This window comes from Heliangelus exortis, chromosome 28 (genome assembly GCF_036169615.1).
Source record: "Heliangelus exortis chromosome 28, bHelExo1.hap1, whole genome shotgun sequence".
NCBI classification, from domain to species: domain Eukaryota; kingdom Metazoa; phylum Chordata; class Aves; order Apodiformes; family Trochilidae; genus Heliangelus; species Heliangelus exortis.
Window position 1 is genome coordinate 1,239,890 of NC_092449.1, and position 25,513 is coordinate 1,265,402.

A 25,513-nucleotide genomic window follows, 5' to 3' on the forward strand; every position below is an offset into this window, starting at 1 on the left:
AGCCCTCCCCTCTGAGACCTGGGCTGGCTGGAGAGCTCTGTGTTTGTCCATGCGGAGCACTGACAGCCCGCCTCTGGCTCCTCTTCACTCCACCCCTCTCCTTCTTGCAGCTACCACCCATCCAACCACAGCTGCAGCCCTCGAGCCTTTCACCATCAACTTCACCACCACCAACCTCCGCTACAGTTCTGACCTGGCGAACCCTGACTCAGCAAAATACAGGAACACCAGAATGGTCATGAACACCTTGGTAAGCCCTGGCCATGTGCCTCGGTGGCCCGACCGACCTGTGGGGAGTAGAGGGAGATGGGCAGGGCTGAACTCTGAAACCTCTCTCCTTGGCAGCTCGACCGCCTTCTCAAGGAAAGCAGCATTGGCCCCTCTTTCCATGGATGTCAAACAACAGCCTTCAGGTATGGCTGGCGCTCAAGTGCTCCTTTGCGGGTCCCCGGGTCTGACTCGCCGCCCACCACACACCTGCTGCGTTGCCAGCCAGACTAAGCAACAAAGACCTTCTCCACGATACCCTCCTGACTCTGGAATTTCTCCCTCTTGCCTCCAAAATTTCCCCTGACGTCCTCCAAACTTAGGATCTCTTCCCTAATCCCGTCCTGCCCTTAGGAAGTACTCCCCCACGCCCTCCCATCTATCCAGCTCCTCATGACGTCCTCTTGTATCCCTAGGACCTTTTCCCTGCCTCAGGCCCTCCTTCCTCCTGTCGTCCTGCCTAAAAGCCTCCCCTCGCTGCCTGCCCTCTCACCTCCAGGCACCGAGAGCGTAGCCCCCGGGCTTCTCTCCCTGAACTCCTTCCTCAGCCCTGTGCTTCCTCACCTGGCCCAGGGCGTTCCTGAAGGCAGGAGAGCAGTGGCCGGCCACCACCCTCGCACGCACCCACCCACGCAGACTTTGGGAAGGCAGAGCCTGCGTTGCTGCCCAGGGACGGCTGTCCAGGGAGCACCAAGGCCAGTCCTGTCAGCCAGCGGGCGCAGAGGAGGGTGCTGAGGCACCGCGCTGTGTTTTCCAGGCCGGTTCAGCGAGGGGAGCAGACGGGGGTGGACGCCGTCTGCACCTACAGGAAGGAGCCCTCCGACCCGCCCTTGGACAGGGTGGGCCTTTACCATGAAGTGAGCAACAAGACCAAAGGCATCACGCAGCTGGGCCCCTACAGCCTGGACAAGGACAGCCTCTACGTCAACGGTGAGCCATGCTCCTTTCTCTGCCTCCTTTGCTACCTCGGGGCACCCTTCCTTCCTTCCTTCCTTCGTTCCTTCCTTCCCCAGACCTGCCCTGTCCTTGTGTGCATCCCCAGCTCCTGACTCTCTCTCTCTGCCTCTGCTCTCTCTCAGGTTACAACGAACAGCCAGTCCTGCCCCGTGAGTACCTGTCAGGACCGGGATGGGCGCAGGAGGCAGCAACTGCCTCGTCCTGGGTGAAGGGGGCTGGGGGCCAGGGATCAGATCGCCAGGGACAAGCAGGGAGCCTACCAGCCCTCCCCTCTGAGACCTGGGCTGGCTGGAGAGCTCTGTGTTTGTCCATGCGGAGCACTGACAGCCCGCCTCTGGCTCCTCTTCACTCCACCCCTCTCCTTCTTGCAGCTACCACCCATCCAACCACAGCTGCAGCCCTCGAGCCTTTCACCATCAACTTCACCACCACCAACCTCCGCTACAGTTCTGACCTGGCGAACCCTGACTCAGCAAAATACAGGAACACCAGAATGGTCATGAACACCTTGGTAAGCCCTGGCCATGTGCCTCGGTGGCCCGACCGACCTGTGGGGAGTGGAGGGAGATGGGCAGGGCTGAACTCTGAAACCTCTCTCCTTGGCAGCTCGACCGCCTTCTCAAGGAAAGCAGCATTGGCCCCTCTTTCCATGGATGTCAAACAACAGCCTTCAGGTATGGCTGGCGCTCAAGTGCTCCTTTGCGGGTCCCCGGGTCTGACTCGCCGCCCACCACACACCTGCTGCGTTGCCAGCCAGACTAAGCAACAAAGACCTTCTCCACGATACCCTCCTGACTCTGGAATTTCTCCCTCTTGCCTCCAAAATTTCCCCTGACGTCCTCCAAACTTAGGATCTCTTCCCTAATCCCGTCCTGCCCTTAGGAAGTACTCCCCCACGCCCTCCCATCTATCCAGCTCCTCATGACGTCCTCTTGTATCCCTAGGACCTTTTCCCTGCCTCAGGCCCTCCTTCCTCCTGTCGTCCTGCCTAAAAGCCTCCCCTCGCTGCCTGCCCTCTCACCTCCAGGCACCGAGAGCGTAGCCCCCGGGCTTCTCTCCCTGAACTCCTTCCTCAGCCCTGTGCTTCCTCACCTGGCCCAGGGCGTTCCTGAAGGCAGGAGAGCAGTGGCCGGCCACCACCCTCCCACGCGCCCACCCACGCAGACTTTGGGAAGGCAGAGCCTGCGTTGCTGCCCAGGGACGGCTGTCCAGGGAGCACCAAGGCCAGTCCTGTCAGCCAGCGGGCGCAGAGGAGGGTGCTGAGGCACCGCGCTGTGTTTTCCAGGCCGGTTCAGCGAGGGGAGCAGACGGGGGTGGACGCCGTCTGCACCTACAGGAAGGAGCCCTCCGACCCGCCCTTGGACAGGGTGGGCCTTTACCATGAAGTGAGCAACAAGACCAAAGGCATCACGCAGCTGGGCCCCTACAGCCTGGACAAGGACAGCCTCTACGTCAACGGTGAGCCATGCTCCTTTCTCTGCCTCCTTTGCTACCTCGGGGCACCCTTCCTTCCTTCCTTCCTTCGTTCCTTCCTTCCCCAGACCTGCCCTGTCCTTGTGTGCATCCCCAGCTCCTGACTCTCTCTCTCTGCCTCTGCTCTCTCTCAGGTTACAACGAACAGCCAGTCCTGCCCCGTGAGTACCTGTCAGGACCGGGATGGGCGCAGGAGGCAGCAACTGCCTCGTCCTGGGTGAAGGGGGCTGGGAGCCAGGGATCAGATCGCCAGGGACAAGCAGGGAGCCTACCAGCCCTCCCCTCTGAGACCTGGGCTGGCTGGAGAGCTCTGTGTTTGTCCATGCGGAGCACTGACAGCCCGCCTCTGGCTCCTCTTCACTCCACCCCTCTCCTTCTTGCAGCTACCACCCATCCAACCACAGCTGCAGCCCTCGAGCCTTTCACCATCAACTTCACCACCACCAACCTCCGCTACAGTTCTGACCTGGCGAACCCTGACTCAGCAAAATACAGGAACACCAGAATGGTCATGAACACCTTGGTAAGCCCTGGCCATGTGCCTCGGTGGCCCGACCGACCTGTGGGGAGTGGAGGGAGATGGGCAGGGCTGAACTCTGAAACCTCTCTCCTTGGCAGCTCGACCGCCTTCTCAAGGAAAGCAGCATTGGCCCCTCTTTCCATGGATGTCAAACAACAGCCTTCAGGTATGGCTGGCGCTCAAGTGCTCCTTTGCGGGTGCCCGGGTCTGACTCGCCGCCCACCACACACCTGCTGCGTTGCCAGCCAGACTAAGCAACAAAGACCTTCTCCACGATACCCTCCTGACTCTGGAATTTCTCCCTCTTGCCTCCAAAATTTCCCCTGACGTCCTCCAAACTTAGGATCTCTTCCCTAATCCCGTCCTGCCCTTAGGAAGTACTCCCCCACGCCCTCCCATCTATCCAGCTCCTCATGACGTCCTCTTGTATCCCTAGGACCTTTTCCCTGCCTCAGGCCCTCCTTCCTCCTGTCGTCCTGCCTAAAAGCCTCCCCTCGCTGCCTGCCCTCTCACCTCCAGGCACCGAGAGCGTAGCCCCCGGGCTTCTCTCCCTGAACTCCTTCCTCAGCCCTGTGCTTCCTCACCTGGCCCAGGGCGTTCCTGAAGGCAGGAGAGCAGTGGCCGGCCACCACCCTCCCACGCGCCCACCCACGCAGACTTTGGGAAGGCAGAGCCTGCGTTGCTGCCCAGGGACGGCTGTCCAGGGAGCACCAAGGCCAGTCCTGTCAGCCAGCGGGCGCAGAGGAGGGTGCTGAGGCACCGCGCTGTGTTTTCCAGGCCGGTTCAGCGAGGGGAGCAGACGGGGGTGGACGCCGTCTGCACCTACAGGAAGGAGCCCTCTGACCCGCCCTTGGACAGGGTGGGCCTTTACCATGAAGTGAGCAACAAGACCAAAGGCATCACGCAGCTGGGCCCCTACAGCCTGGACAAGGACAGCCTCTACGTCAACGGTGAGCCATGCTCCTTTCTCTGCCTCCTTTGCTACCTCGGGGCACCCTTCCTTCCTTCCTTCCTTCGTTCCTTCCTTCCCCAGACCTGCCCTGTCCTTGTGTGCATCCCCAGCTCCTGACTCTCTCTCTCTGCCTCTGCTCTCTCTCAGGTTACAACGAACAGCCAGTCCTGCCCCGTGAGTACCTGTCAGGACCGGGATGGGCGCAGGAGGCAGCAACTGCCTCGTCCTGGGTGAAGGGGGCTGGGGGCCAGGGATCAGATCGCCAGGGACAAGCAGGGAGCCTACCAGCCCTCCCCTCTGAGACCTGGGCTGGCTGGAGAGCTCTGTGTTTGTCCATGCGGAGCACTGACAGCCCGCCTCTGGCTCCTCTTCACTCCACCCCTCTCCTTCTTGCAGCTACCACCCATCCAACCACAGCTGCAGCCCTCGAGCCTTTCACCATCAACTTCACCACCACCAACCTCCGCTACAGTTCTGACCTGGCGAACCCTGACTCAGCAAAATACAGGAACACCAGAATGGTCATGAACACCTTGGTAAGCCCTGGCCATGTGCCTCGGTGGCCCGACCGACCTGTGGGGAGTAGAGGGAGATGGGCAGGGCTGAACTCTGAAACCTCTCTCCTTGGCAGCTCGACCGCCTTCTCAAGGAAAGCAGCATTGGCCCCTCTTTCCATGGATGTCAAACAACAGCCTTCAGGTATGGCTGGCGCTCAAGTGCTCCTTTGCGGGTGCCCGGGTCTGACTCGCCGCCCACCACACACCTGCTGCGTTGCCAGCCAGACTAAGCAACAAAGACCTTCTCCACGATACCCTCCTGACTCTGGAATTTCTCCCTCTTGCCTCCAAAATTTCCCCTGACGTCCTCCAAACTTAGGATCTCTTCCCTAATCCCGTCCTGCCCTTAGGAAGTACTCCCCCACGCCCTCCCATCTATCCAGCTCCTCATGACGTCCTCTTGTATCCCTAGGACCTTTTCCCTGCCTCAGGCCCTCCTTCCTCCTGTCGTCCTGCCTAAAAGCCTCCCCTCGCTGCCTGCCCTCTCACCTCCAGGCACCGAGAGCGTAGCCCCCGGGCTTCTCTCCCTGAACTCCTTCCTCAGCCCTGTGCTTCCTCACCTGGCCCAGGGCGTTCCTGAAGGCAGGAGAGCAGTGGCCGGCCACCACCCTCGCACGCACCCACCCACGCAGACTTTGGGAAGGCAGAGCCTGCGTTGCTGCCCAGGGACGGCTGTCCAGGGAGCACCAAGGCCAGTCCTGTCAGCCAGCGGGCGCAGAGGAGGGTGCTGAGGCACCGCGCTGTGTTTTCCAGGCCGGTTCAGCGAGGGGAGCAGACGGGGGTGGACGCCGTCTGCACCTACAGGAAGGAGCCCTCCGACCCGCCCTTGGACAGGGTGGGCCTTTACCATGAAGTGAGCAACAAGACCAAAGGCATCACGCAGCTGGGCCCCTACAGCCTGGACAAGGACAGCCTCTACGTCAACGGTGAGCCATGCTCCTTTCTCTGCCTCCTTTGCTACCTCGGGGCACCCTTCCTTCCTTCCTTCCTTCGTTCCTTCCTTCCCCAGACCTGCCCTGTCCTTGTGTGCATCCCCAGCTCCTGACTCTCTCTCTCTGCCTCTGCTCTCTCTCAGGTTACAACGAACAGCCAGTCCTGCCCCGTGAGTACCTGTCAGGACCGGGATGGGCGCAGGAGGCAGCAACTGCCTCGTCCTGGGTGAAGGGGGCTGGGGGCCAGGGATCAGATCGCCAGGGACAAGCAGGGAGCCTACCAGCCCTCCCCTCTGAGACCTGGGCTGGCTGGAGAGCTCTGTGTTTGTCCATGCGGAGCACTGACAGCCCGCCTCTGGCTCCTCTTCACTCCACCCCTCTCCTTCTTGCAGCTACCACCCATCCAACCACAGCTGCAGCCCTCGAGCCTTTCACCATCAACTTCACCACCACCAACCTCCGCTACAGTTCTGACCTGGCGAACCCTGACTCAGCAAAATACAGGAACACCAGAATGGTCATGAACACCTTGGTAAGCCCTGGCCATGTGCCTCGGTGGCCCGACCGACCTGTGGGGAGTAGAGGGAGATGGGCAGGGCTGAACTCTGAAACCTCTCTCCTTGGCAGCTCGACCGCCTTCTCAAGGAAAGCAGCATTGGCCCCTCTTTCCATGGATGTCAAACAACAGCCTTCAGGTATGGCTGGCGCTCAAGTGCTCCTTTGCGGGTCCCCGGGTCTGACTCGCCGCCCACCACACACCTGCTGCGTTGCCAGCCAGACTAAGCAACAAAGACCTTCTCCACGATACCCTCCTGACTCTGGAATTTCTCCCTCTTGCCTCCAAAATTTCCCCTGACGTCCTCCAAACTTAGGATCTCTTCCCTAATCCCGTCCTGCCCTTAGGAAGTACTCCCCCACGCCCTCCCATCTATCCAGCTCCTCATGACGTCCTCTTGTATCCCTAGGACCTTTTCCCTGCCTCAGGCCCTCCTTCCTCCTGTCGTCCTGCCTAAAAGCCTCCCCTCGCTGCCTGCCCTCTCACCTCCAGGCACCGAGAGCGTAGCCCCCGGGCTTCTCTCCCTGAACTCCTTCCTCAGCCCTGTGCTTCCTCACCTGGCCCAGGGCGTTCCTGAAGGCAGGAGAGCAGTGGCCGGCCACCACCCTCGCACGCACCCACCCACGCAGACTTTGGGAAGGCAGAGCCTGCGTTGCTGCCCAGGGACGGCTGTCCAGGGAGCACCAAGGCCAGTCCTGTCAGCCAGCGGGCGCAGAGGAGGGTGCTGAGGCACCGCGCTGTGTTTTCCAGGCCGGTTCAGCGAGGGGAGCAGACGGGGGTGGACGCCGTCTGCACCTACAGGAAGGAGCCCTCCGACCCGCCCTTGGACAGGGTGGGCCTTTACCATGAAGTGAGCAACAAGACCAAAGGCATCACGCAGCTGGGCCCCTACAGCCTGGACAAGGACAGCCTCTACGTCAACGGTGAGCCATGCTCCTTTCTCTGCCTCCTTTGCTACCTCGGGGCACCCTTCCTTCCTTCCTTCCTTCGTTCCTTCCTTCCCCAGACCTGCCCTGTCCTTGTGTGCATCCCCAGCTCCTGACTCTCTCTCTCTGCCTCTGCTCTCTCTCAGGTTACAACGAACAGCCAGTCCTGCCCCGTGAGTACCTGTCAGGACCGGGATGGGCGCAGGAGGCAGCAACTGCCTCGTCCTGGGTGAAGGGGGCTGGGGGCCAGGGATCAGATCGCCAGGGACAAGCAGGGAGCCTACCAGCCCTCCCCTCTGAGACCTGGGCTGGCTGGAGAGCTCTGTGTTTGTCCATGCGGAGCACTGACAGCCCGCCTCTGGCTCCTCTTCACTCCACCCCTCTCCTTCTTGCAGCTACCACCCATCCAACCACAGCTGCAGCCCTCGAGCCTTTCACCATCAACTTCACCACCACCAACCTCCGCTACAGTTCTGACCTGGCGAACCCTGACTCAGCAAAATACAGGAACACCAGAATGGTCATGAACACCTTGGTAAGCCCTGGCCATGTGCCTCGGTGGCCCGACCGACCTGTGGGGAGTGGAGGGAGATGGGCAGGGCTGAACTCTGAAACCTCTCTCCTTGGCAGCTCGACCGCCTTCTCAAGGAAAGCAGCATTGGCCCCTCTTTCCATGGATGTCAAACAACAGCCTTCAGGTATGGCTGGCGCTCAAGTGCTCCTTTGCGGGTGCCCGGGTCTGACTCGCCGCCCACCACACACCTGCTGCGTTGCCAGCCAGACTAAGCAACAAAGACCTTCTCCACGATACCCTCCTGACTCTGGAATTTCTCCCTCTTGCCTCCAAAATTTCCCCTGACGTCCTCCAAACTTAGGATCTCTTCCCTAATCCCGTCCTGCCCTTAGGAAGTACTCCCCCACGCCCTCCCATCTATCCAGCTCCTCATGACGTCCTCTTGTATCCCTAGGACCTTTTCCCTGCCTCAGGCCCTCCTTCCTCCTGTCGTCCTGCCTAAAAGCCTCCCCTCGCTGCCTGCCCTCTCACCTCCAGGCACCGAGAGCGTAGCCCCCGGGCTTCTCTCCCTGAACTCCTTCCTCAGCCCTGTGCTTCCTCACCTGGCCCAGGGCGTTCCTGAAGGCAGGAGAGCAGTGGCCGGCCACCACCCTCGCACGCACCCACCCACGCAGACTTTGGGAAGGCAGAGCCTGCGTTGCTGCCCAGGGACGGCTGTCCAGGGAGCACCAAGGCCAGTCCTGTCAGCCAGCGGGCGCAGAGGAGGGTGCTGAGGCACCGCGCTGTGTTTTCCAGGCCGGTTCAGCGAGGGGAGCAGACGGGGGTGGACGCCGTCTGCACCTACAGGAAGGAGCCCTCCGACCCGCCCTTGGACAGGGTGGGCCTTTACCATGAAGTGAGCAACAAGACCAAAGGCATCACGCAGCTGGGCCCCTACAGCCTGGACAAGGACAGCCTCTACGTCAACGGTGAGCCATGCTCCTTTCTCTGCCTCCTTTGCTACCTCGGGGCACCCTTCCTTCCTTCCTTCCTTCGTTCCTTCCTTCCCCAGACCTGCCCTGTCCTTGTGTGCATCCCCAGCTCCTGACCCTCTCTCTGCCTCTGCTCTCTCTCAGGTTACAACGAACAGCCAGTCCTGCCCCGTGAGTACCTGTCAGGACCGGGATGGGCGCAGGAGGCAGCAACTGCCTCGTCCTGGGTGAAGGGGGCTGGGGGCCAGGGGTCAGATCGCCAGGGACAAGCAGGGAGCCTACCAGCCCTCCCCTCTGAGACCTGGGCTGGCTGGAGAGCTCTGTGTTTGTCCATGCGGAGCACTGACAGCCCGCCTCTGGCTCCTCTTCACTCCACCCCTCTCCTTCTTGCAGCTACCACCCATCCAACCACAGCTGCAGCCCTCGAGCCTTTCACCATCAACTTCACCACCACCAACCTCCGCTACAGTTCTGACCTGGCGAACCCTGACTCAGCAAAATACAGGAACACCAGAATGGTCATGAACACCTTGGTAAGCCCTGGCCATGTGCCTCGGTGGCCCGACCGACCTGTGGGGAGTGGAGGGAGATGGGCAGGGCTGAACTCTGAAACCTCTCTCCTTGGCAGCTCGACCGCCTTCTCAAGGAAAGCAGCATTGGCCCCTCTTTCCATGGATGTCAAACAACAGCCTTCAGGTATGGCTGGCGCTCAAGTGCTCCTTTGCGGGTGCCCGGGTCTGACTCGCCGCCCACCACACACCTGCTGCGTTGCCAGCCAGACTAAGCAACAAAGACCTTCTCCACGATACCCTCCTGACTCTGGAATTTCTCCCTCTTGCCTCCAAAATTTCCCCTGACGTCCTCCAAACTTAGGATCTCTTCCCTAATCCCGTCCTGCCCTTAGGAAGTACTCCCCCACGCCCTCCCATCTATCCAGCTCCTCATGACGTCCTCTTGTATCCCTAGGACCTTTTCCCTGCCTCAGGCCCTCCTTCCTCCTGTCGTCCTGCCTAAAAGCCTCCCCTCGCTGCCTGCCCTCTCACCTCCAGGCACCGAGAGCGTAGCCCCCGGGCTTCTCTCCCTGAACTCCTTCCTCAGCCCTGTGCTTCCTCACCTGGCCCAGGGCGTTCCTGAAGGCAGGAGAGCAGTGGCCGGCCACCACCCTCGCACGCACCCACCCACGCAGACTTTGGGAAGGCAGAGCCTGCGTTGCTGCCCAGGGACGGCTGTCCAGGGAGCACCAAGGCCAGTCCTGTCAGCCAGCGGGCGCAGAGGAGGGTGCTGAGGCACCGCGCTGTGTTTTCCAGGCCGGTTCAGCGAGGGGAGCAGACGGGGGTGGACGCCGTCTGCACCTACAGGAAGGAGCCCTCCGACCCGCCCTTGGACAGGGTGGGCCTTTACCATGAAGTGAGCAACAAGACCAAAGGCATCACGCAGCTGGGCCCCTACAGCCTGGACAAGGACAGCCTCTACGTCAACGGTGAGCCATGCTCCTTTCTCTGCCTCCTTTGCTACCTCGGGGCACCCTTCCTTCCTTCCTTCCTTCGTTCCTTCCTTCCCCAGACCTGCCCTGTCCTTGTGTGCATCCCCAGCTCCTGACCCTCTCTCTGCCTCTGCTCTCTCTCAGGTTACAACGAACAGCCAGTCCTGCCCCGTGAGTACCTGTCAGGACCGGGATGGGCGCAGGAGGCAGCAACTGCCTCGTCCTGGGTGAAGGGGGCTGGGGGCCAGGGGTCAGATCGCCAGGGACAAGCAGGGAGCCTACCAGCCCTCCCCTCTGAGACCTGGGCTGGCTGGAGAGCTCTGTGTTTGTCCATGCGGAGCACTGACAGCCCGCCTCTGGCTCCTCTTCACTCCACCCCTCTCCTTCTTGCAGCTACCACCCATCCAACCACAGCTGCAGCCCTCGAGCCTTTCACCATCAACTTCACCACCACCAACCTCCGCTACAGTTCTGACCTGGCGAACCCTGACTCAGCAAAATACAGGAACACCAGAATGGTCATGAACACCTTGGTAAGCCCTGGCCATGTGCCTCGGTGGCCCGACAGACCTGTGGGGAGTGGAGGGAGATGGGCAGGGCTGAACTCTGAAACCTCTCTCCTTGGCAGCTCGACCGCCTTCTCAAGGAAAGCAGCATTGGCCCCTCTTTCCATGGATGTCAAACAACAGCCTTCAGGTATGGCTGGCGCTCAAGTGCTCCTTTGCGGGTCCCCGGGTCTGACTCGCCGCCCACCACACACCTGCTGCGTTGCCAGCCAGACTAAGCAACAAAGACCTTCTCCACGATACCCTCCTGACTCTGGAATTTCTCCCTCTTGCCTCCAAAATTTCCCCTGACGTCCTCCAAACTTAGGATCTCTTCCCTAATCCCGTCCTGCCCTTAGGAAGTACTCCCCCACGCCTTCCCATCTATCCAGCTCCTCATGACGTCCTCTTGTATCCCTAGGACCTTTTCCCTGCCTCAGGCCCTCCTTCCTCCTGTCGTCCTGCCTAAAAGCCTCCCCTCGCTGCCTGCCCTCTCACCTCCAGGCACCGAGAGCGTAGCCCCCGGGCTTCTCTCCCTGAACTCCTTCCTCAGCCCTGTGCTTCCTCACCTGGCCCAGGGCGTTCCTAAAGGCAGGAGAGCAGTGGCCGGCCACCACCCTCCCACGCGCCCACCCACGCGCCCACCCACGCAGACTTTGGGAAGGCAGAGCCTGCGTTGCTGCCCAGGGACGGCTGTCCAGGGAGCACCAAGGCCAGTCCTGTCAGCCAGCGGGCGCAGAGGAGGGTGCTGAGGCACCGCGCTGTGTTTTCCAGGCCGGTTCAGCGAGGGGAGCAGACGGGGGTGGACGCCGTCTGCACCTACAGGAAGGAGCCCTCCGACCCGCCCTTGGACAGGGTGGGCCTTTACCATGAAGTGAGCAACAAGACCAAAGGCATCACGCAGCTGGGCCCCTACAGCCTGGACAAGGACAGCCTCTACGTCAACGGTGAACCATGCTCCTTTCTCTGCCTCCTTTGCTACCTCGAGGCACCCTTCCTTCCTTCCTTCCTTCGTTCCTTCCTTCCCCAGACCTGCCCTGTCCTTGTGTGCATCCCCAGCTCCTGACCCTCTCTCTGCCTCTGCTCTCTCTCAGGTTACAACGAACAGCCAGTCCTGCCCCGTGAGTACCTGTCAGGATCGGGATGGGCGCAGGAGGCAGCAACTGCCTCGTCCTGGGTGAAGGGGGCTGGGGGCCAGGGGTCAGATCGCCAGGGACAAGCAGGGAGCCTACCAGCCCTCCCCTCTGAGACCTGGGCTGGCTGGAGAGCTCTGTGTTTGTCCATGCGGAGCACTGACAGCCCGCCTCTGGCTCCTCTTCACTCCACCCCTCTCCTTCTTGCAGCTACCACCCATCCAACCACAGCTGCAGCCCTCGAGCCTTTCACCATCAACTTCACCACCACCAACCTCCGCTACAGTTCTGACCTGGCGAACCCTGACTCAGCAAAATACAGGAACACCAGAATGGTCATGAACACCTTGGTAAGCCCTGGCCATGTGCCTCGGTGGCCCGACAGACCTGTGGGGAGTGGAGGGAGATGGGCAGGGCTGAACTCTGAAACCTCTCTCCTTGGCAGCTCGACCGCCTTCTCAAGGAAAGCAGCATTGGCCCCTCTTTCCATGGATGTCAAACAACAGCCTTCAGGTATGGCTGGCGCTCAAGTGCTCCTTTGCGGGTGCCCGGGTCTGACTCGCCGCCCACCACACACCTGCTGCGTTGCCAGCCAGACTAAGCAACAAAGACCTTCTCCACGATACCCTCCTGACTCTGGAATTTCTCCCTCTTGCCTCCAAAATTTCCCCTGACGTCCTCCAAACTTAGGATCTCTTCCCTAATCCCGTCCTGCCCTTAGGAAGTACTCCCCCACGCCCTCCCATCTATCCAGCTCCTCATGACGTCCTCTTGTATCCCTAGGACCTTTTCCCTGCCTCAGGCCCTCCTTCCTCCTGTCGTCCTGCCTAAAAGCCTCCCCTCGCTGCCTGCCCTCTCACCTCCAGGCACCGAGAGCGTAGCCCCCGGGCTTCTCTCCCTGAACTCCTTCCTCAGCCCTGTGCTTCCTCACCTGGCCCAGGGCGTTCCTGAAGGCAGGAGAGCAGTGGCCGGCCACCACCCTCGCACGCACCCACCCACGCAGACTTTGGGAAGGCAGAGCCTGCGTTGCTGCCCAGGGACGGCTGTCCAGGGAGCACCAAGGCCAGTCCTGTCAGCCAGCGGGCGCAGAGGAGGGTGCTGAGGCACCGCGCTGTGTTTTCCAGGCCGGTTCAGCGAGGGGAGCAGACGGGGGTGGACGCCGTCTGCACCTACAGGAAGGAGCCCTCCGACCCGCCCTTGGACAGGGTGGGCCTTTACCATGAAGTGAGCAACAAGACCAAAGGCATCACGCAGCTGGGCCCCTACAGCCTGGACAAGGACAGCCTCTACGTCAACGGTGAACCATGCTCCTTTCTCTGCCTCCTTTGCTACCTCGAGGCACCCTTCCTTCCTTCCTTCCTTCGTTCCTTCCTTCCCCAGACCTGCCCTGTCCTTGTGTGCATCCCCAGCTCCTGACCCTCTCTCTGCCTCTGCTCTCTCTCAGGTTACAACGAACAGCCAGTCCTGCCCCGTGAGTACCTGTCAGGATCGGGATGGGCGCAGGAGGCAGCAACTGCCTCGTCCTGGGTGAAGGGGGCTGGGGGCCAGGGGTCAGATCGCCAGGGACAAGCAGGGAGCCTACCAGCCCTCCCCTCTGAGACCTGGGCTGGCTGGAGAGCTCTGTGTTTGTCCATGCGGAGCACTGACAGCCCGCCTCTGGCTCCTCTTCACTCCACCCCTCTCCTTCTTGCAGCTACCACCCATCCAACCACAGCTGCAGCCCTCGAGCCTTTCACCATCAACTTCACCACCACCAACCTCCGCTACAGTTCTGACCTGGCGAACCCTGACTCAGCAAAATACAGGAACACCAGAATGGTCATGAACACCTTGGTAAGCCCTGGCCATGTGCCTCGGTGGCCCGACCGACCTGTGGGGAGTGGAGGGAGATGGGCAGGGCTGAACTCTGAAACCTCTCTCCTTGGCAGCTCGACCGCCTTCTCAAGGAAAGCAGCATTGGCCCCTCTTTCCATGGATGTCAAACAACAGCCTTCAGGTATGGCTGGCGCTCAAGTGCTCCTTTGCGGGTGCCCGGGTCTGACTCGCCGCCCACCACACACCTGCTGCGTTGCCAGCCAGACTAAGCAACAAAGACCTTCTCCACGATACCCTCCTGACTCTGGAATTTCTCCCTCTTGCCTCCAAAATTTCCCCTGACGTCCTCCAAACTTAGGATCTCTTCCCTAATCCCGTCCTGCCCTTAGGAAGTACTCCCCCACGCCCTCCCATCTATCCAGCTCCTCATGACGTCCTCTTGTATCCCTAGGACCTTTTCCCTGCCTCAGGCCCTCCTTCCTCCTGTCGTCCTGCCTAAAAGCCTCCCCTCGCTGCCTGCCCTCTCACCTCCAGGCACCGAGAGCGTAGCCCCCGGGCTTCTCTCCCTGAACTCCTTCCTCAGCCCTGTGCTTCCTCACCTGGCCCAGGGCGTTCCTGAAGGCAGGAGAGCAGTGGCCGGCCACCACCCTCCCACGCGCCCACCCACGCGCCCACCCACGCAGACTTTGGGAAGGCAGAGCCTGCGTTGCTGCCCAGGGACGGCTGTCCAGGGAGCACCAAGGCCAGTCCTGTCAGCCAGCGGGCGCAGAGGAGGGTGCTGAGGCACTGCGCTGTGTTTTCCAGGCCGGTTCAGCGAGGGGAGCAGACGGGGGTGGACGCCGTCTGCACCTACAGGAAGGAGCCCTCCGACCCGCCCTTGGACAGGGTGGGCCTTTACCATGAAGTGAGCAACAAGACCAAAGGCATCACGCAGCTGGGCCCCTACAGCCTGGACAAGGACAGCCTCTACGTCAACGGTGAACCATGCTCCTTTCTCTGCCTCCTTTGCTACCTCGAGGCACCCTTCCTTCCTTCCTTCCTTCGTTCCTTCCTTCCCCAGACCTGCCCTGTCCTTGTGTGCATCCCCAGCTCCTGACCCTCTCTCTGCCTCTACTCTCTCTCAGGTTACAACGAACAGCCAGTCCTGCCCCGTGAGTACCTGTCAGGATCGGCGCAAGAGGCGGCAACTGCCTCGTCCTGGGTGTAGGGGGCTGGGGGCCAGGGGTCAGATCGCCAGGGACAAGCAGGGAGCCTACCAGCCCTCCCCTCTGAGACCTGGGCTGGCTGGAGAGCTCTGTGTTTGTCCATGCGGAGCACTGACAGCCCGCCTCTGGCTCCTCTTCACTCCACCCCTCTCCTTCTTGCAGCTACCACCCATCCAACCACAGCTGCAGCCCTCGAGCCTTTCACCATCAACTTCACCACCACCAACCTCCGCTACAGTTCTGACCTGGCGAACCCTGACTCAGCAAAATACAGGAACACCAGAATGGTCATGAACACCTTGGTAAGCCCTGGCCATGTGCCTCGGTGGCCCGACAGACCTGTGGGGAGTGGAGGGAGATGGGCAGGGCTGAACTCTGAAACCTCTCTCCTTGGCAGCTCGACCGCCTTCTCAAGGAAAGCAGCATTGGCCCCTCTTTCCATGGATGTCAAACAACAGCCTTCAGGTATGGCTGGCGCTCAAGTGCTCCTTTGCGGGTGCCCGGGTCTGACTCGCCGCCCACCACACACCTGCTGCGTTGCCAGCCAGACTAAGCAACAAAGACCTTCTCCACGATACCCTCCTGACTCTGGAATTTCTCCCTCTTGCCTCCAAAATTTCCCCTGACGTCCTCCAAACTTAGGATCTCTTCCCTAATCCCGTCCTGCCCTTAGGAAGTACTCCCCCACGCCCTCCCATCTATCCAGCTCCTCATGACGTCCTCTTGTATCCCTAGGACCTTTTCCCTACCTCAGGCCCTCCTTCCTCCTGTCGTCCTGCCTAAAAGCCTCCCCTCACTGCCTGCCCTCTCACCTCCAGGCACCGAGAGCGTAGCCCCCGGGCTTCTCTCCCTGAACTCCTTCCTCAGCCCTGTGCTTCCTCACCTGGCCCAGGGCGTTCCTGAAGGCAGGAGAGCAGTGGCCGGCCACCACCCTCGCACGCACCCACCCACGCAGACTTTGGGAAGGCAGAGCCTGCGTTGCTGCCCAGGGACGGCTGTCCAGGGAGCACCAAGGCCAGTCCTGTCAGCCAGCGGGTGCAGAGGAGGGTGCTGAGGCACCGCGCTGTGTTTTCCAGGCCGGTTCAGCGAGGGGAGCAGACGGGGGTGGACGCCGTCTGCACCTACAGGAAGGAGCCCTCCGACCCGCCCTTGGACAGGGTGGGCCTTTACCATGAAGTGAGCAACAAGACCAAAGGCATCACGCAGCTGGGCCCCTACAGCCTGGACAAGGACAGCCTCTACGTCAACGGTGAACCATGCTCCTTTCTCTGCCTCCTTTGCTACCTCGAGGCACCCTTCCCTCCTTCCTTCCTTCGTTCCTTCCTTCCCCAGACCTGCCCTGTCCTTGTGTGCATCCCCAGCTCCTGACCCTCTCTCTGCCTCTGCTCTCTCTCAGGTTACAACGAACAGCCAGTCCTGCCCCGTGAGTACCTGTCAGGATCGGGATGGGCGCAGGAGGCAGCAACTGCCTCGTCCTGGGTGAAGGGGGCTGGGGGCCAGGGGTCAGATCGCCAGGGACAAGCAGGGAGCCTACCAGCCCTCCCCTCTGAGACCTGGGCTGGCTGGAGAGCTCTGTGTTTGTCCATGCGGAGCACTGACAGCCCGCCTCTGGCTCCTCTTCACTCCACCCCTCTCCTTCTTGCAGCTACCACCCATCCAACCACAGCTGCAGCCCTCGAGCCTTTCACCATCAACTTCACCACCACCAACCTCCGCTACAGTTCTGACCTGGCGAACCCTGACTCAGCAAAATACAGGAACACCAGAATGGTCATGAACACCTTGGTAAGCCCTGGCCATGTGCCTCGGTGGCCCGACAGACCTGTGGGGAGTGGAGGGAGATGGGCAGGGCTGAACTCTGAAACCTCTCTCCTTGGCAGCTCGACCGCCTTCTCAAGGAAAGCAGCATTGGCCCCTCTTTCCATGGATGTCAAACAACAGCCTTCAGGTATGGCTGGCGCTCAAGTGCTCCTTTGCGGGTGCCCGGGTCTGACTCGCCGCCCACCACACACCTGCTGCGTTGCCAGCCAGACTAAGCAACAAAGACCTTCTCCACGATACCCTCCTGACTCTGGAATTTCTCCCTCTTGCCTCCAAAATTTCCCCTGACGTCCTCCAAACTTAGGATCTCTTCCCTAATCCCGTCCTGCCCTTAGGAAGTACTCCCCCACGCCCTCCCATCTATCCAGCTCCTCATGACGTCCTCTTGTATCCCTAGGACCTTTTCCCTGCCTCAGGCCCTCCTTCCTCCTGTCGTCCTGCCTAAAAGCCTCCCCTCGCTGCCTGCCCTCTCACCTCCAGGCACCGAGAGCGTAGCCCCCGGGCTTCTCTCCCTGAACTCCTTCCTCAGCCCTGTGCTTCCTCACCTGGCCCAGGGCGTTCCTGAAGGCAGGAGAGCAGTGGCCGGCCACCACCCTCCCACGCGCCCACCCACGCAGACTTTGGGAAGGCAGAGCCTGCGTTGCTGCCCAGGGACGGCTGTCCAGGGAGCACCAAGGCCAGTCCTGTCAGCCAGCGGGCGCAGAGGAGGGTGCTGAGGCACCGCGCTGTGTTTTCCAGGCCGGTTCAGCGAGGGGAGCAGACGGGGGTGGACGCCGTCTGCACCTACAGGAAGGAGCCCTCCGACCCGCCCTTGGACAGGGTGGGCCTTTACCATGAAGTGAGCAACAAGACCAAAGGCATCACGCAGCTGGGCCCCTACAGCCTGGACAAGGACAGCCTCTACGTCAACGGTGAGCCATGCTCCTTTCTCTGCCTCCTTTGCTACCTCGGGGCACCCTTCCTTCCTTCCTTCCTTCGTTCCTTCCTTCCCCAGACCTGCCCTGTCCTTGTGTGCATCCCCAGCTCCTGACCCTCTCTCTGCCTCTGCTCTCTCTCAGGTTACAACGAACAGCCAGTCCTGCCCCGTGAGTACCTGTCAGGACCGGGATGGGCGCAGGAGGCAGCAACTGCCTCGTCCTGGGTGAAGGGGGCTGGGGGCCAGGGGTCAGATCGCCAGGGACAAGCAAGGGAGCCTACCAGCCCTCCCCTCTGAGACCTGGGCTGGCTGGAGAGCTCTGTGTTTGTCCATGCGGAGCACTGACAGCCCGCCTCTGGCTCCTCTTCACTCCACCCCTCTCCTTCTTGCAGCTACCACCCATCCAACCACAGCTGCAGCCCTCGAGCCTTTCACCATCAACTTCACCACCACCAACCTCCGCTACAGTTCTGACCTGGCGAACCCTGACTCAGCAAAATACAGGAACACCAGAATGGTCATGAACACCTTGGTAAGCCCTGGCCATGTGCCTCGGTGGCCCGACAGACCTGTGGGGAGTGGAGGGAGATGGGCAGGGCTGAACTCTGAAACCTCTCTCCTTGGCAGCTCGACCGCCTTCTCAAGGAAAGCAGCATTGGCCCCTCTTTCCATGGATGTCAAACAACAGCCTTCAGGTATGGCTGGCGCTCAAGTGCTCCTTTGCGGGTCCCCGGGTCTGACTCGCCGCCCACCACACACCTGCTGCGTTGCCAGCCAGACTAAGCAACAAAGACCTTCTCCACGATACCCTCCTGACTCTGGAATTTCTCCCTCTTGCCTCCAAAATTTCCCCTGACGTCCTCCAAACTTAGGATCTCTTCCCTAATCCCGTCCTGCCCTTAGGAAGTACTCCCCCACGCCCTCCCATCTATCCAGCTCCTCATGACGTCCTCTTGTATCCCTAGGACCTTTTCCCTACCTCAGGCCCTCCTTCCTCCTGTCGTCCTGCCTAAAAGCCTCCCCTCGCTGCCTGCCCTCTCACCTCCAGGCACCGAGAGCGTAGCCCCCGGGCTTCTCTCCCTGAACTCCTTCCTCAGCCCTGTGCTTCCTCACCTGGCCCAGGGCGTTCCTGAAGGCAGGAGAGCAGTGGCCGGCCACCACCCTCCCACGCGCCCACCCACGCGCCCACCCACGCAGACTTTGGGAAGGCAGAGCCTGCGTTGCTGCCCAGGGACGGCTGTCCAGGGAGCACCAAGGCCAGTCCTGTCAGCCAGCGGGCGCAGAGGAGGGTGCTGAGGCACCGCGCTGTGTTTTCCAGGCCGGTTCAGCGAGGGGAGCAGACGGGGGTGGACGCCGTCTGCACCTACAGGAAGGAGCCCTCCGACCCGCCCTTGGACAGGGTGGGCCTTTACCATGAAGTGAGCAACAAGACCAAAGGCATCACGCAGCTGGGCCCCTACAGCCTGGACAAGGACAGCCTCTATGTCAACGGTGAGCCATGCTCCTTTCTCTGCCTCCTTTGCTACCTCGAGGCACCCTTCCTTCCTTCCTTCCTTCGTTCCTTCCTTCCCCAGACCTGCCCTGTCCTTGTGTGCATCCCCAGCTCCTGACCCTCTCTCTGCCTCTGCTCTCTCTCAGGTTACAACGAACAGCCAGTCCTGCCCCGTGAGTACCTGTCAGGACCGGGATGGGCGCAGGAGGCAGACACTGCCTCGTCCTGGGTGAAGGGGGCTGGGGGCCAGGGGTCAGATCGCCAGGGACAAGCAGGGAGCCTACCAGCCCTCCCCTCTGAGACCTGGGCTGGCTGGAGAGCTCTGTGTTTGTCCATGCGGAGCACTGACAGCCCGCCTCTGGCTCCTCTTCACTCCACCCCTCTCCTTCTTGCAGCTACCACCCATCCAACCACAGCTGCAGCCCTCGAGCCTTTCACCATCAACTTCACCACCACCAACCTCCGCTACAGTTCTGACCTGGCGAACCCTGACTCAGCAAAATACAGGAACACCAGAATGGTCATGAACACCTTGGTAAGCCCTGGCCATGTGCCTCGGTGGCCCGACAGACCTGTGGGGAGTGGAGGGAGATGGGCAGGGCTGAACTCTGAAACCTCTCTCCTTGGCAGCTCGACCGCCTTCTCAAGGAAAGCAGCATTGGCCCCTCTTTCCATGGATGTCAAACAACAGCCTTCAGGTATGGCTGGCGCTCAAGTGCTCCTTTGCGGGTGCCCGGGTCTGACTCGCCGCCCACCACACACCTGCTGCGTTGCCAGCCAGACTAAGCAACAAAGACCTTCTCCACGATACCCTCCTGACTCTGGAATTTCTCCCTCTTGCCTCCAAAATTTCCCCTGACGTCCTCCAAACTTAGGATCTCTTCCCTAATCCCGTCCTGCCCTTAGGAAGTACTCCCCCACGCCCTCCCATCTATCCAGCTCCTCATGACGTCCTCTTGTATCCCTAGGACCTTTTCCCTACCTCAGGCCCTCCTTCCTCCTGTCGTCCTGCCTAAAAGCCTCCCCTCGCTGCCTGCCCTCTCACCTCCAGGCACCGAGAGCGTAGCCCCCGGGCTTCTCTCCCTGAACTCCTTCCTCAGCCCTGTGCTTCCTCACCTGGCCCAGGGCGTTCCTGAAGGCAGGAGAGCAGTGGCCGGCCACCACCCTCCCACGCGCCCACCCACGCAGACTTTGGGAAGGCAGAGCCTGCGTTGCTGCCCAGGGACGGCTGTCCAGGGAGCACCAAGGCCAGTCCTGTCAGCCAGCGGGTGCAGAGGAGGGTGCTGAGGCACCGCGCTGTGTTTTCCAGGCCGGTTCAGCGAGGGGAGCAGACGGGGGTGGACGCCGTCTGCACCTACAGGAAGGAGCCCTCCGACCCGCCCTTGGACAGGGTGGGCCTTTACCATGAAGTGAGCAACAAGACCAAAGGCATCACGCAGCTGGGCCCCTACAGCCTGGACAAGGACAGCCTCTACGTCAACGGTGAGCCATGCTCCTTTCTCTGCCTCCTTTGCTACCTCGAGGCACCCTTCCTTCTTTCCTTCCTTCGTTCCTTCCTTCCCCAGACCTGCCCTGTCCTTGTGTGCATCCCCAGCTCCTGACCCTCTCTCTGCCTCTGCTCTCTCTCAGGTTACAACGAACAGCCAGTTCTGCCCCGTGAGTACCTGTCAGGACCGGGATGGGCGCAGGAGGCAGACACTGCCTCGTCCTGGGTGAAGGGGGCTGGGGGCCAGGGGTCAGATCGCCAGGGACAAGCAAGGGAGCCTACCAGCCCTCCCCTCTGAGACCTGGGCTGGCTGGAGAGCTCTGTGTTTGTCCATGCGGAGCACTGACAGCCCGCCTCTGGCTCCTCTTCACTCCACCCCTCTCCTTCTTGCAGCTACCACCCATCCAACCACAGCTGCAGCCCTCGAGCCTTTCACCATCAACTTCACCACCACCAACCTCCGCTACAGTTCTGACCTGGCGAACCCTGACTCAGCAAAATACAGGAACACCAGAATGGTCATGAACACCTTGGTAAGCCCTGGCCATGTGCCTCGGTGGCCCGACAGACCTGTGGGGAGTGGAGGGAGATGGGCAGGGCTGAACTCTGAAACCTCTCTCCTTGGCAGCTCGACCGCCTTCTCAAGGAAAGCAGCATTGGCCCCTCTTTCCATGGATGTCAAACAACAGCCTTCAGGTATGGCTGGCGCTCAAGTGCTCCTTTGCGGGTGCCCGGGTCTGACTCGCCGCCCACCACACACCTGCTGCGTTGCCAGCCAGACTAAGCAACAAAGACCTTCTCCACGATACCCTCCTGACTCTGGAATTTCTCCCTCTTGCCTCCAAAATTTCCCCTGACGTCCTCCAAACTTAGGATCTCTTCCCTAATCCCGTCCTGCCCTTAGGAAGTACTCCCCCACGCCCTCCCATCTATCCAGCTCCTCATGACGTCCTCTTGTATCCCTAGGACCTTTTCCCTGCCTCAGGCCCTCCTTCCTCCTGTCGTCCTGCCTAAAAGCCTCCCCTCGCTGCCTGCCCTCTCACCTCCAGGCACCGAGAGCGTAGCCCCCGGGCTTCTCTCCCTGAACTCCTTCCTCAGCCCTGTGCTTCCTCACCTGGCCCAGGGCGTTCCTGAAGGCAGGAGAGCAGTGGCCGGCCACCACCCTCCCACGCGCCCACCCACGCAGACTTTGGGAAGGCAGAGCCTGCGTTGCTGCCCAGGGACGGCTGTCCAGGGAGCACCAAGGCCAGTCCTGTCAGCCAGCGGGCGCAGAGGAGGGTGCTGAGGCACCGCGCTGTGTTTTCCAGGCCGGTTCAGCGAGGGGAGCAGACGGGGGTGGACGCCGTCTGCACCTACAGGAAGGAGCCCTCCGACCCGCCCTTGGACAGGGTGGGCCTTTACCATGAAGTGAGCAACAAGACCAAAGGCATCACGCAGCTGGGCCCCTACAGCCTGGACAAGGACAGCCTCTACGTCAACGGTGAGCCATGCTCCTTTCTCTGCCTCCTTTGCTACCTCGGGGCACCCTTCCTTCCTTCCTTCCTTCGTTCCTTCCTTCCCCAGACCTGCCCTGTCCTTGTGTGCATCCCCAGCTCCTGACCCTCTCTCTGCCTCTGCTCTCTCTCAGGTTACAACGAACAGCCAGTCCTGCCCCGTGAGTACCTGTCAGGACCGGGATGGGCGCAGGAGGCAGCAACTGCCTCGTCCTGGGTGAAGGGGGCTGGGGGCCAGGGGTCAGATCGCCAGGGACAAGCAAGGGAGCCTACCAGCCCTCCCCTCTGAGACCTGGGCTGGCTGGAGAGCTCTGTGTTTGTCCATGCGGAGCACTGACAGCCCGCCTCTGGCTCCTCTTCACTCCACCCCTCTCCTTCTTGCAGCTATCACCCATCCAACCACAGCTGCAGCCCTCGAGCCTTTCACCATCAACTTCACCACCACCAACCTCCGCTACAGTTCTGACCTGGCGAACCCTGACTCAGCAAAATACAGGAACACCAGAATGGTCATGAACACCTTGGTAAGCCCTGGCCATGTGCCTCGGTGGCCCGACAGACCTGTGGGGAGTGGAGGGAGATGGGCAGGGCTGAACTCTGAAACCTCTCTCCTTGGCAGCTCGACCGCCTTCTCAAGGAAAGCAGCATTGGCCCCTCTTTCCATGGATGTCAAACAACAGCCTTCAGGTATGGCTGGCGCTCAAGTGCTCCTTTGCGGGTCCCCGGGTCTGACTCGCCGCCCACCACACACCTGCTGCGTTGCCAGCCAGACTAAGCAACAAAGACCTTCTCCACGATACCCTCCTGACTCTGGAATTTCTCCCTCTTGCCTCCAAAATTTCCCCTGACGTCCTCCAAACTTAGGATCTCTTCCCTAATCCCGTCCTGCCCTTAGGAAGTACTCCCCCACGCCCTCCCATCTATCCAGCTCCTCATGACGTCCTCTTGTATCCCTAGGACCTTTTCCCTACCTCAGGCCCTCCTTCCTCCTGTCGTCCTGCCTAAAAGCCTCCCCTCGCTGCCTGCCCTCTCACCTCCAGGCACCGAGAGCGTAGCCCCCGGGCTTCTCTCCCTGAACTCCTTCCTCAGCCCTGTGCTTCCTCACCTGGCCCAGGGCGTTCCTGAAGGCAGGAGAGCAGTGGCCGGCCACCACCCTCCCACGCACCCACCCACGCAGACTTTGGGAAGGCAGAGCCTGCGTTGCTGCCCAGGGACGGCTGTCCAGGGAGCACCAAGGCCAGTCCTGTCAGCCAGCGGGCGCAGAGGAGGGTGCTGAGGCACCGCGCTGTGTTTTCCAGGCCGGTTCAGCGAGGGGAGCAGACGGGGGTGGACGCCGTCTGCACCTACAGGAAGGAGCCCTCCGACCCGCCCTTGGACAGGGTGGGCCTTTACCATGAAGTGAGCAACAAGACCAAAGGCATCACGCAGCTGGGCCCCTACAGCCTGGACAAGGACAGCCTCTATGTCAACGGTGAGCCATGCTCCTTTCTCTGCCTCCTTTGCTACCTCGAGGCACCCTTCCTTCCTTCCTTCCTTCGTTCCTTCCTTCCCCAGACCTGCCCTGTCCTTGTGTGCATCCCCAGCTCCTGACCCTCTCTCTGCCTCTGCTCTCTCTCAGGTTACAACGAACAGCCAGTCCTGCCCCGTGAGTACCTGTCAGGACCGGGATGGGCGCAGGAGGCAGACACTGCCTCGTCCTGGGTGAAGGGGGCTGGGGGCCAGGGGTCAGATCGCCAGGGACAAGCAGGGAGCCTACCAGCCCTCCCCTCTGAGACCTGGGCTGGCTGGAGAGCTCTGTGTTTGTCCATGCGGAGCACTGACAGCCCGCCTCTGGCTCCTCTTCACTCCACCCCTCTCCTTCTTGCAGCTACCACCCATCCAACCACAGCTGCAGCCCTCGAGCCTTTCACCATCAACTTCACCACCACCAACCTCCGCTACAGTTCTGACCTGGCGAACCCTGACTCAGCAAAATACAGGAACACCAGAATGGTCATGAACACCTTGGTAAGCCCTGGCCATGTGCCTCGGTGGCCCGACAGACCTGTGGGGAGTGGAGGGAGATGGGCAGGGCTGAACTCTGAAACCTCTCTCCTTGGCAGCTCGACCGCCTTCTCAAGGAAAGCAGCATTGGCCCCTCTTTCCATGGATGTCAAACAACAGCCTTCAGGTATGGCTGGCGCTCAAGTGCTCCTTTGCGGGTGCCCGGGTCTGACTCGCCGCCCACCACACACCTGCTGCGTTGCCAGCCAGACTAAGCAACAAAGACCTTCTCCACGATACCCTCCTGACTCTGGAATTTCTCCCTCTTGCCTCCAAAATTTCCCCTGACGTCCTCCAAACTTAGGATCTCTTCCCTAATCCCGTCCTGCCCTTAGGAAGTACTCCCCCACGCCCTCCCATCTATCCAGCTCCTCATGACGTCCTCTTGTATCCCTAGGACCTTTTCCCTACCTCAGGCCCTCCTTCCTCCTGTCGTCCTGCCTAAAAGCCTCCCCTCGCTGCCTGCCCTCTCACCTCCAGGCACCGAGAGCGTAGCCCCCGGGCTTCTCTCCCTGAACTCCTTCCTCAGCCCTGTGCTTCCTCACCTGGCCCAGGGCGTTCCTGAAGGCAGGAGAGCAGTGGCCGGCCACCACCCTCGCACGCACCCACCCACGCAGACTTTGGGAAGGCAGAGCCTGCGTTGCTGCCCAGGGACGGCTGTCCAGGGAGCACCAAGGCCAGTCCTGTCAGCCAGCGGGTGCAGAGGAGGGTGCTGAGGCACCGCGCTGTGTTTTCCAGGCCGGTTCAGCGAGGGGAGCAGACGGGGGTGGACGCCGTCTGCACCTACAGGAAGGAGCCCTCCGACCCGCCCTTGGACAGGGTGGGCCTTTACCATGAAGTGAGCAACAAGACCAAAGGCATCACGCAGCTGGGCCCCTACAGCCTGGACAAGGACAGCCTCTACGTCAACGGTGAGCCATGCTCCTTTCTCTGCCTCCTTTGCTACCTCGAGGCACCCTTCCTTCTTTCCTTCCTTCGTTCCTTCCTTCCCCAGACCTGCCCTGTCCTTGTGTGCATCCCCAGCTCCTGACCCTCTCTCTGCCTCTGCTCTCTCTCAGGTTACAACGAACAGCCAGTTCTGCCCCGTGAGTACCTGTCAGGACCGGGATGGGCGCAGGAGGCAGCAACTGCCTCGTCCTGGGTGAAGGGGGCTGGGGGCCAGGGGTCAGATCGCCAGGGACAAGCAAGGGAGCCTACCAGCCCTCCCCTCTGAGACCTGGGCTGGCTGGAGAGCTCTGTGTTTGTCCATGCGGAGCACTGACAGCCCGCCTCTGGCTCCTCTTCACTCCACCCCTCTCCTTCTTGCAGCTACCACCCATCCAACCACAGCTGCAGCCCTCGAGCCTTTCACCATCAACTTCACCACCACCAACCTCCGCTACAGTTCTGACCTGGCGAACCCTGACTCAGCAAAATACAGGAACACCAGAATGGTCATGAACACCTTGGTAAGCCC

At 61.1% G+C, this 25,513-nt stretch overlaps 1 protein-coding gene across 1 annotated transcript in view; it reads left to right on the plus strand.

Moving 5' to 3' along the window:
• Positions 1 to 25,513, plus strand: part of MUC16 (mucin 16, cell surface associated) — a 117,569-nt gene that overhangs the window by 79,214 nt on the left and 12,842 nt on the right. The window contains exons 27-89 of the mRNA XM_071727415.1: positions 111 to 250; positions 346 to 413; positions 854 to 1,197; positions 1,347 to 1,373; positions 1,596 to 1,735; positions 1,831 to 1,898; positions 2,339 to 2,682; positions 2,832 to 3,220; positions 3,316 to 3,383; positions 3,824 to 4,167; positions 4,317 to 4,343; positions 4,566 to 4,705; positions 4,801 to 4,868; positions 5,309 to 5,652; positions 5,802 to 6,190; positions 6,286 to 6,353; positions 6,794 to 7,137; positions 7,287 to 7,313; positions 7,536 to 7,675; positions 7,771 to 7,838; positions 8,279 to 8,622; positions 8,770 to 9,158; positions 9,254 to 9,321; positions 9,762 to 10,105; positions 10,253 to 10,279; positions 10,502 to 10,641; positions 10,737 to 10,804; positions 11,245 to 11,600; positions 11,748 to 12,136; positions 12,232 to 12,299; positions 12,740 to 13,083; positions 13,231 to 13,619; positions 13,715 to 13,782; positions 14,223 to 14,578; positions 14,726 to 14,784; positions 14,839 to 15,108; positions 15,204 to 15,271; positions 15,712 to 16,055; positions 16,203 to 16,229; positions 16,452 to 16,591; positions 16,687 to 16,754; positions 17,195 to 17,538; positions 17,686 to 17,712; positions 17,936 to 18,075; positions 18,171 to 18,238; positions 18,679 to 19,034; positions 19,182 to 19,570; positions 19,666 to 19,733; positions 20,174 to 20,517; positions 20,665 to 20,691; positions 20,915 to 21,054; positions 21,150 to 21,217; positions 21,658 to 22,001; positions 22,149 to 22,175; positions 22,399 to 22,538; positions 22,634 to 22,701; positions 22,972 to 23,141; positions 23,192 to 23,485; positions 23,633 to 24,021; positions 24,117 to 24,184; positions 24,625 to 24,968; positions 25,116 to 25,146; positions 25,220 to 25,505. Of these exons, the coding sequence (XP_071583516.1) occupies positions 111 to 250; positions 346 to 413; positions 854 to 1,197; positions 1,347 to 1,373; positions 1,596 to 1,735; positions 1,831 to 1,898; positions 2,339 to 2,682; positions 2,832 to 3,220; positions 3,316 to 3,383; positions 3,824 to 4,167; positions 4,317 to 4,343; positions 4,566 to 4,705; positions 4,801 to 4,868; positions 5,309 to 5,652; positions 5,802 to 6,190; positions 6,286 to 6,353; positions 6,794 to 7,137; positions 7,287 to 7,313; positions 7,536 to 7,675; positions 7,771 to 7,838; positions 8,279 to 8,622; positions 8,770 to 9,158; positions 9,254 to 9,321; positions 9,762 to 10,105; positions 10,253 to 10,279; positions 10,502 to 10,641; positions 10,737 to 10,804; positions 11,245 to 11,600; positions 11,748 to 12,136; positions 12,232 to 12,299; positions 12,740 to 13,083; positions 13,231 to 13,619; positions 13,715 to 13,782; positions 14,223 to 14,578; positions 14,726 to 14,784; positions 14,839 to 15,108; positions 15,204 to 15,271; positions 15,712 to 16,055; positions 16,203 to 16,229; positions 16,452 to 16,591; positions 16,687 to 16,754; positions 17,195 to 17,538; positions 17,686 to 17,712; positions 17,936 to 18,075; positions 18,171 to 18,238; positions 18,679 to 19,034; positions 19,182 to 19,570; positions 19,666 to 19,733; positions 20,174 to 20,517; positions 20,665 to 20,691; positions 20,915 to 21,054; positions 21,150 to 21,217; positions 21,658 to 22,001; positions 22,149 to 22,175; positions 22,399 to 22,538; positions 22,634 to 22,701; positions 22,972 to 23,141; positions 23,192 to 23,485; positions 23,633 to 24,021; positions 24,117 to 24,184; positions 24,625 to 24,968; positions 25,116 to 25,146; positions 25,220 to 25,505 (12,005 nt within the window). The remainder of the gene's footprint in view (positions 1 to 110; positions 251 to 345; positions 414 to 853; positions 1,198 to 1,346; positions 1,374 to 1,595; positions 1,736 to 1,830; positions 1,899 to 2,338; positions 2,683 to 2,831; positions 3,221 to 3,315; positions 3,384 to 3,823; positions 4,168 to 4,316; positions 4,344 to 4,565; positions 4,706 to 4,800; positions 4,869 to 5,308; positions 5,653 to 5,801; positions 6,191 to 6,285; positions 6,354 to 6,793; positions 7,138 to 7,286; positions 7,314 to 7,535; positions 7,676 to 7,770; positions 7,839 to 8,278; positions 8,623 to 8,769; positions 9,159 to 9,253; positions 9,322 to 9,761; positions 10,106 to 10,252; positions 10,280 to 10,501; positions 10,642 to 10,736; positions 10,805 to 11,244; positions 11,601 to 11,747; positions 12,137 to 12,231; positions 12,300 to 12,739; positions 13,084 to 13,230; positions 13,620 to 13,714; positions 13,783 to 14,222; positions 14,579 to 14,725; positions 14,785 to 14,838; positions 15,109 to 15,203; positions 15,272 to 15,711; positions 16,056 to 16,202; positions 16,230 to 16,451; positions 16,592 to 16,686; positions 16,755 to 17,194; positions 17,539 to 17,685; positions 17,713 to 17,935; positions 18,076 to 18,170; positions 18,239 to 18,678; positions 19,035 to 19,181; positions 19,571 to 19,665; positions 19,734 to 20,173; positions 20,518 to 20,664; positions 20,692 to 20,914; positions 21,055 to 21,149; positions 21,218 to 21,657; positions 22,002 to 22,148; positions 22,176 to 22,398; positions 22,539 to 22,633; positions 22,702 to 22,971; positions 23,142 to 23,191; positions 23,486 to 23,632; positions 24,022 to 24,116; positions 24,185 to 24,624; positions 24,969 to 25,115; positions 25,147 to 25,219; positions 25,506 to 25,513) is intronic.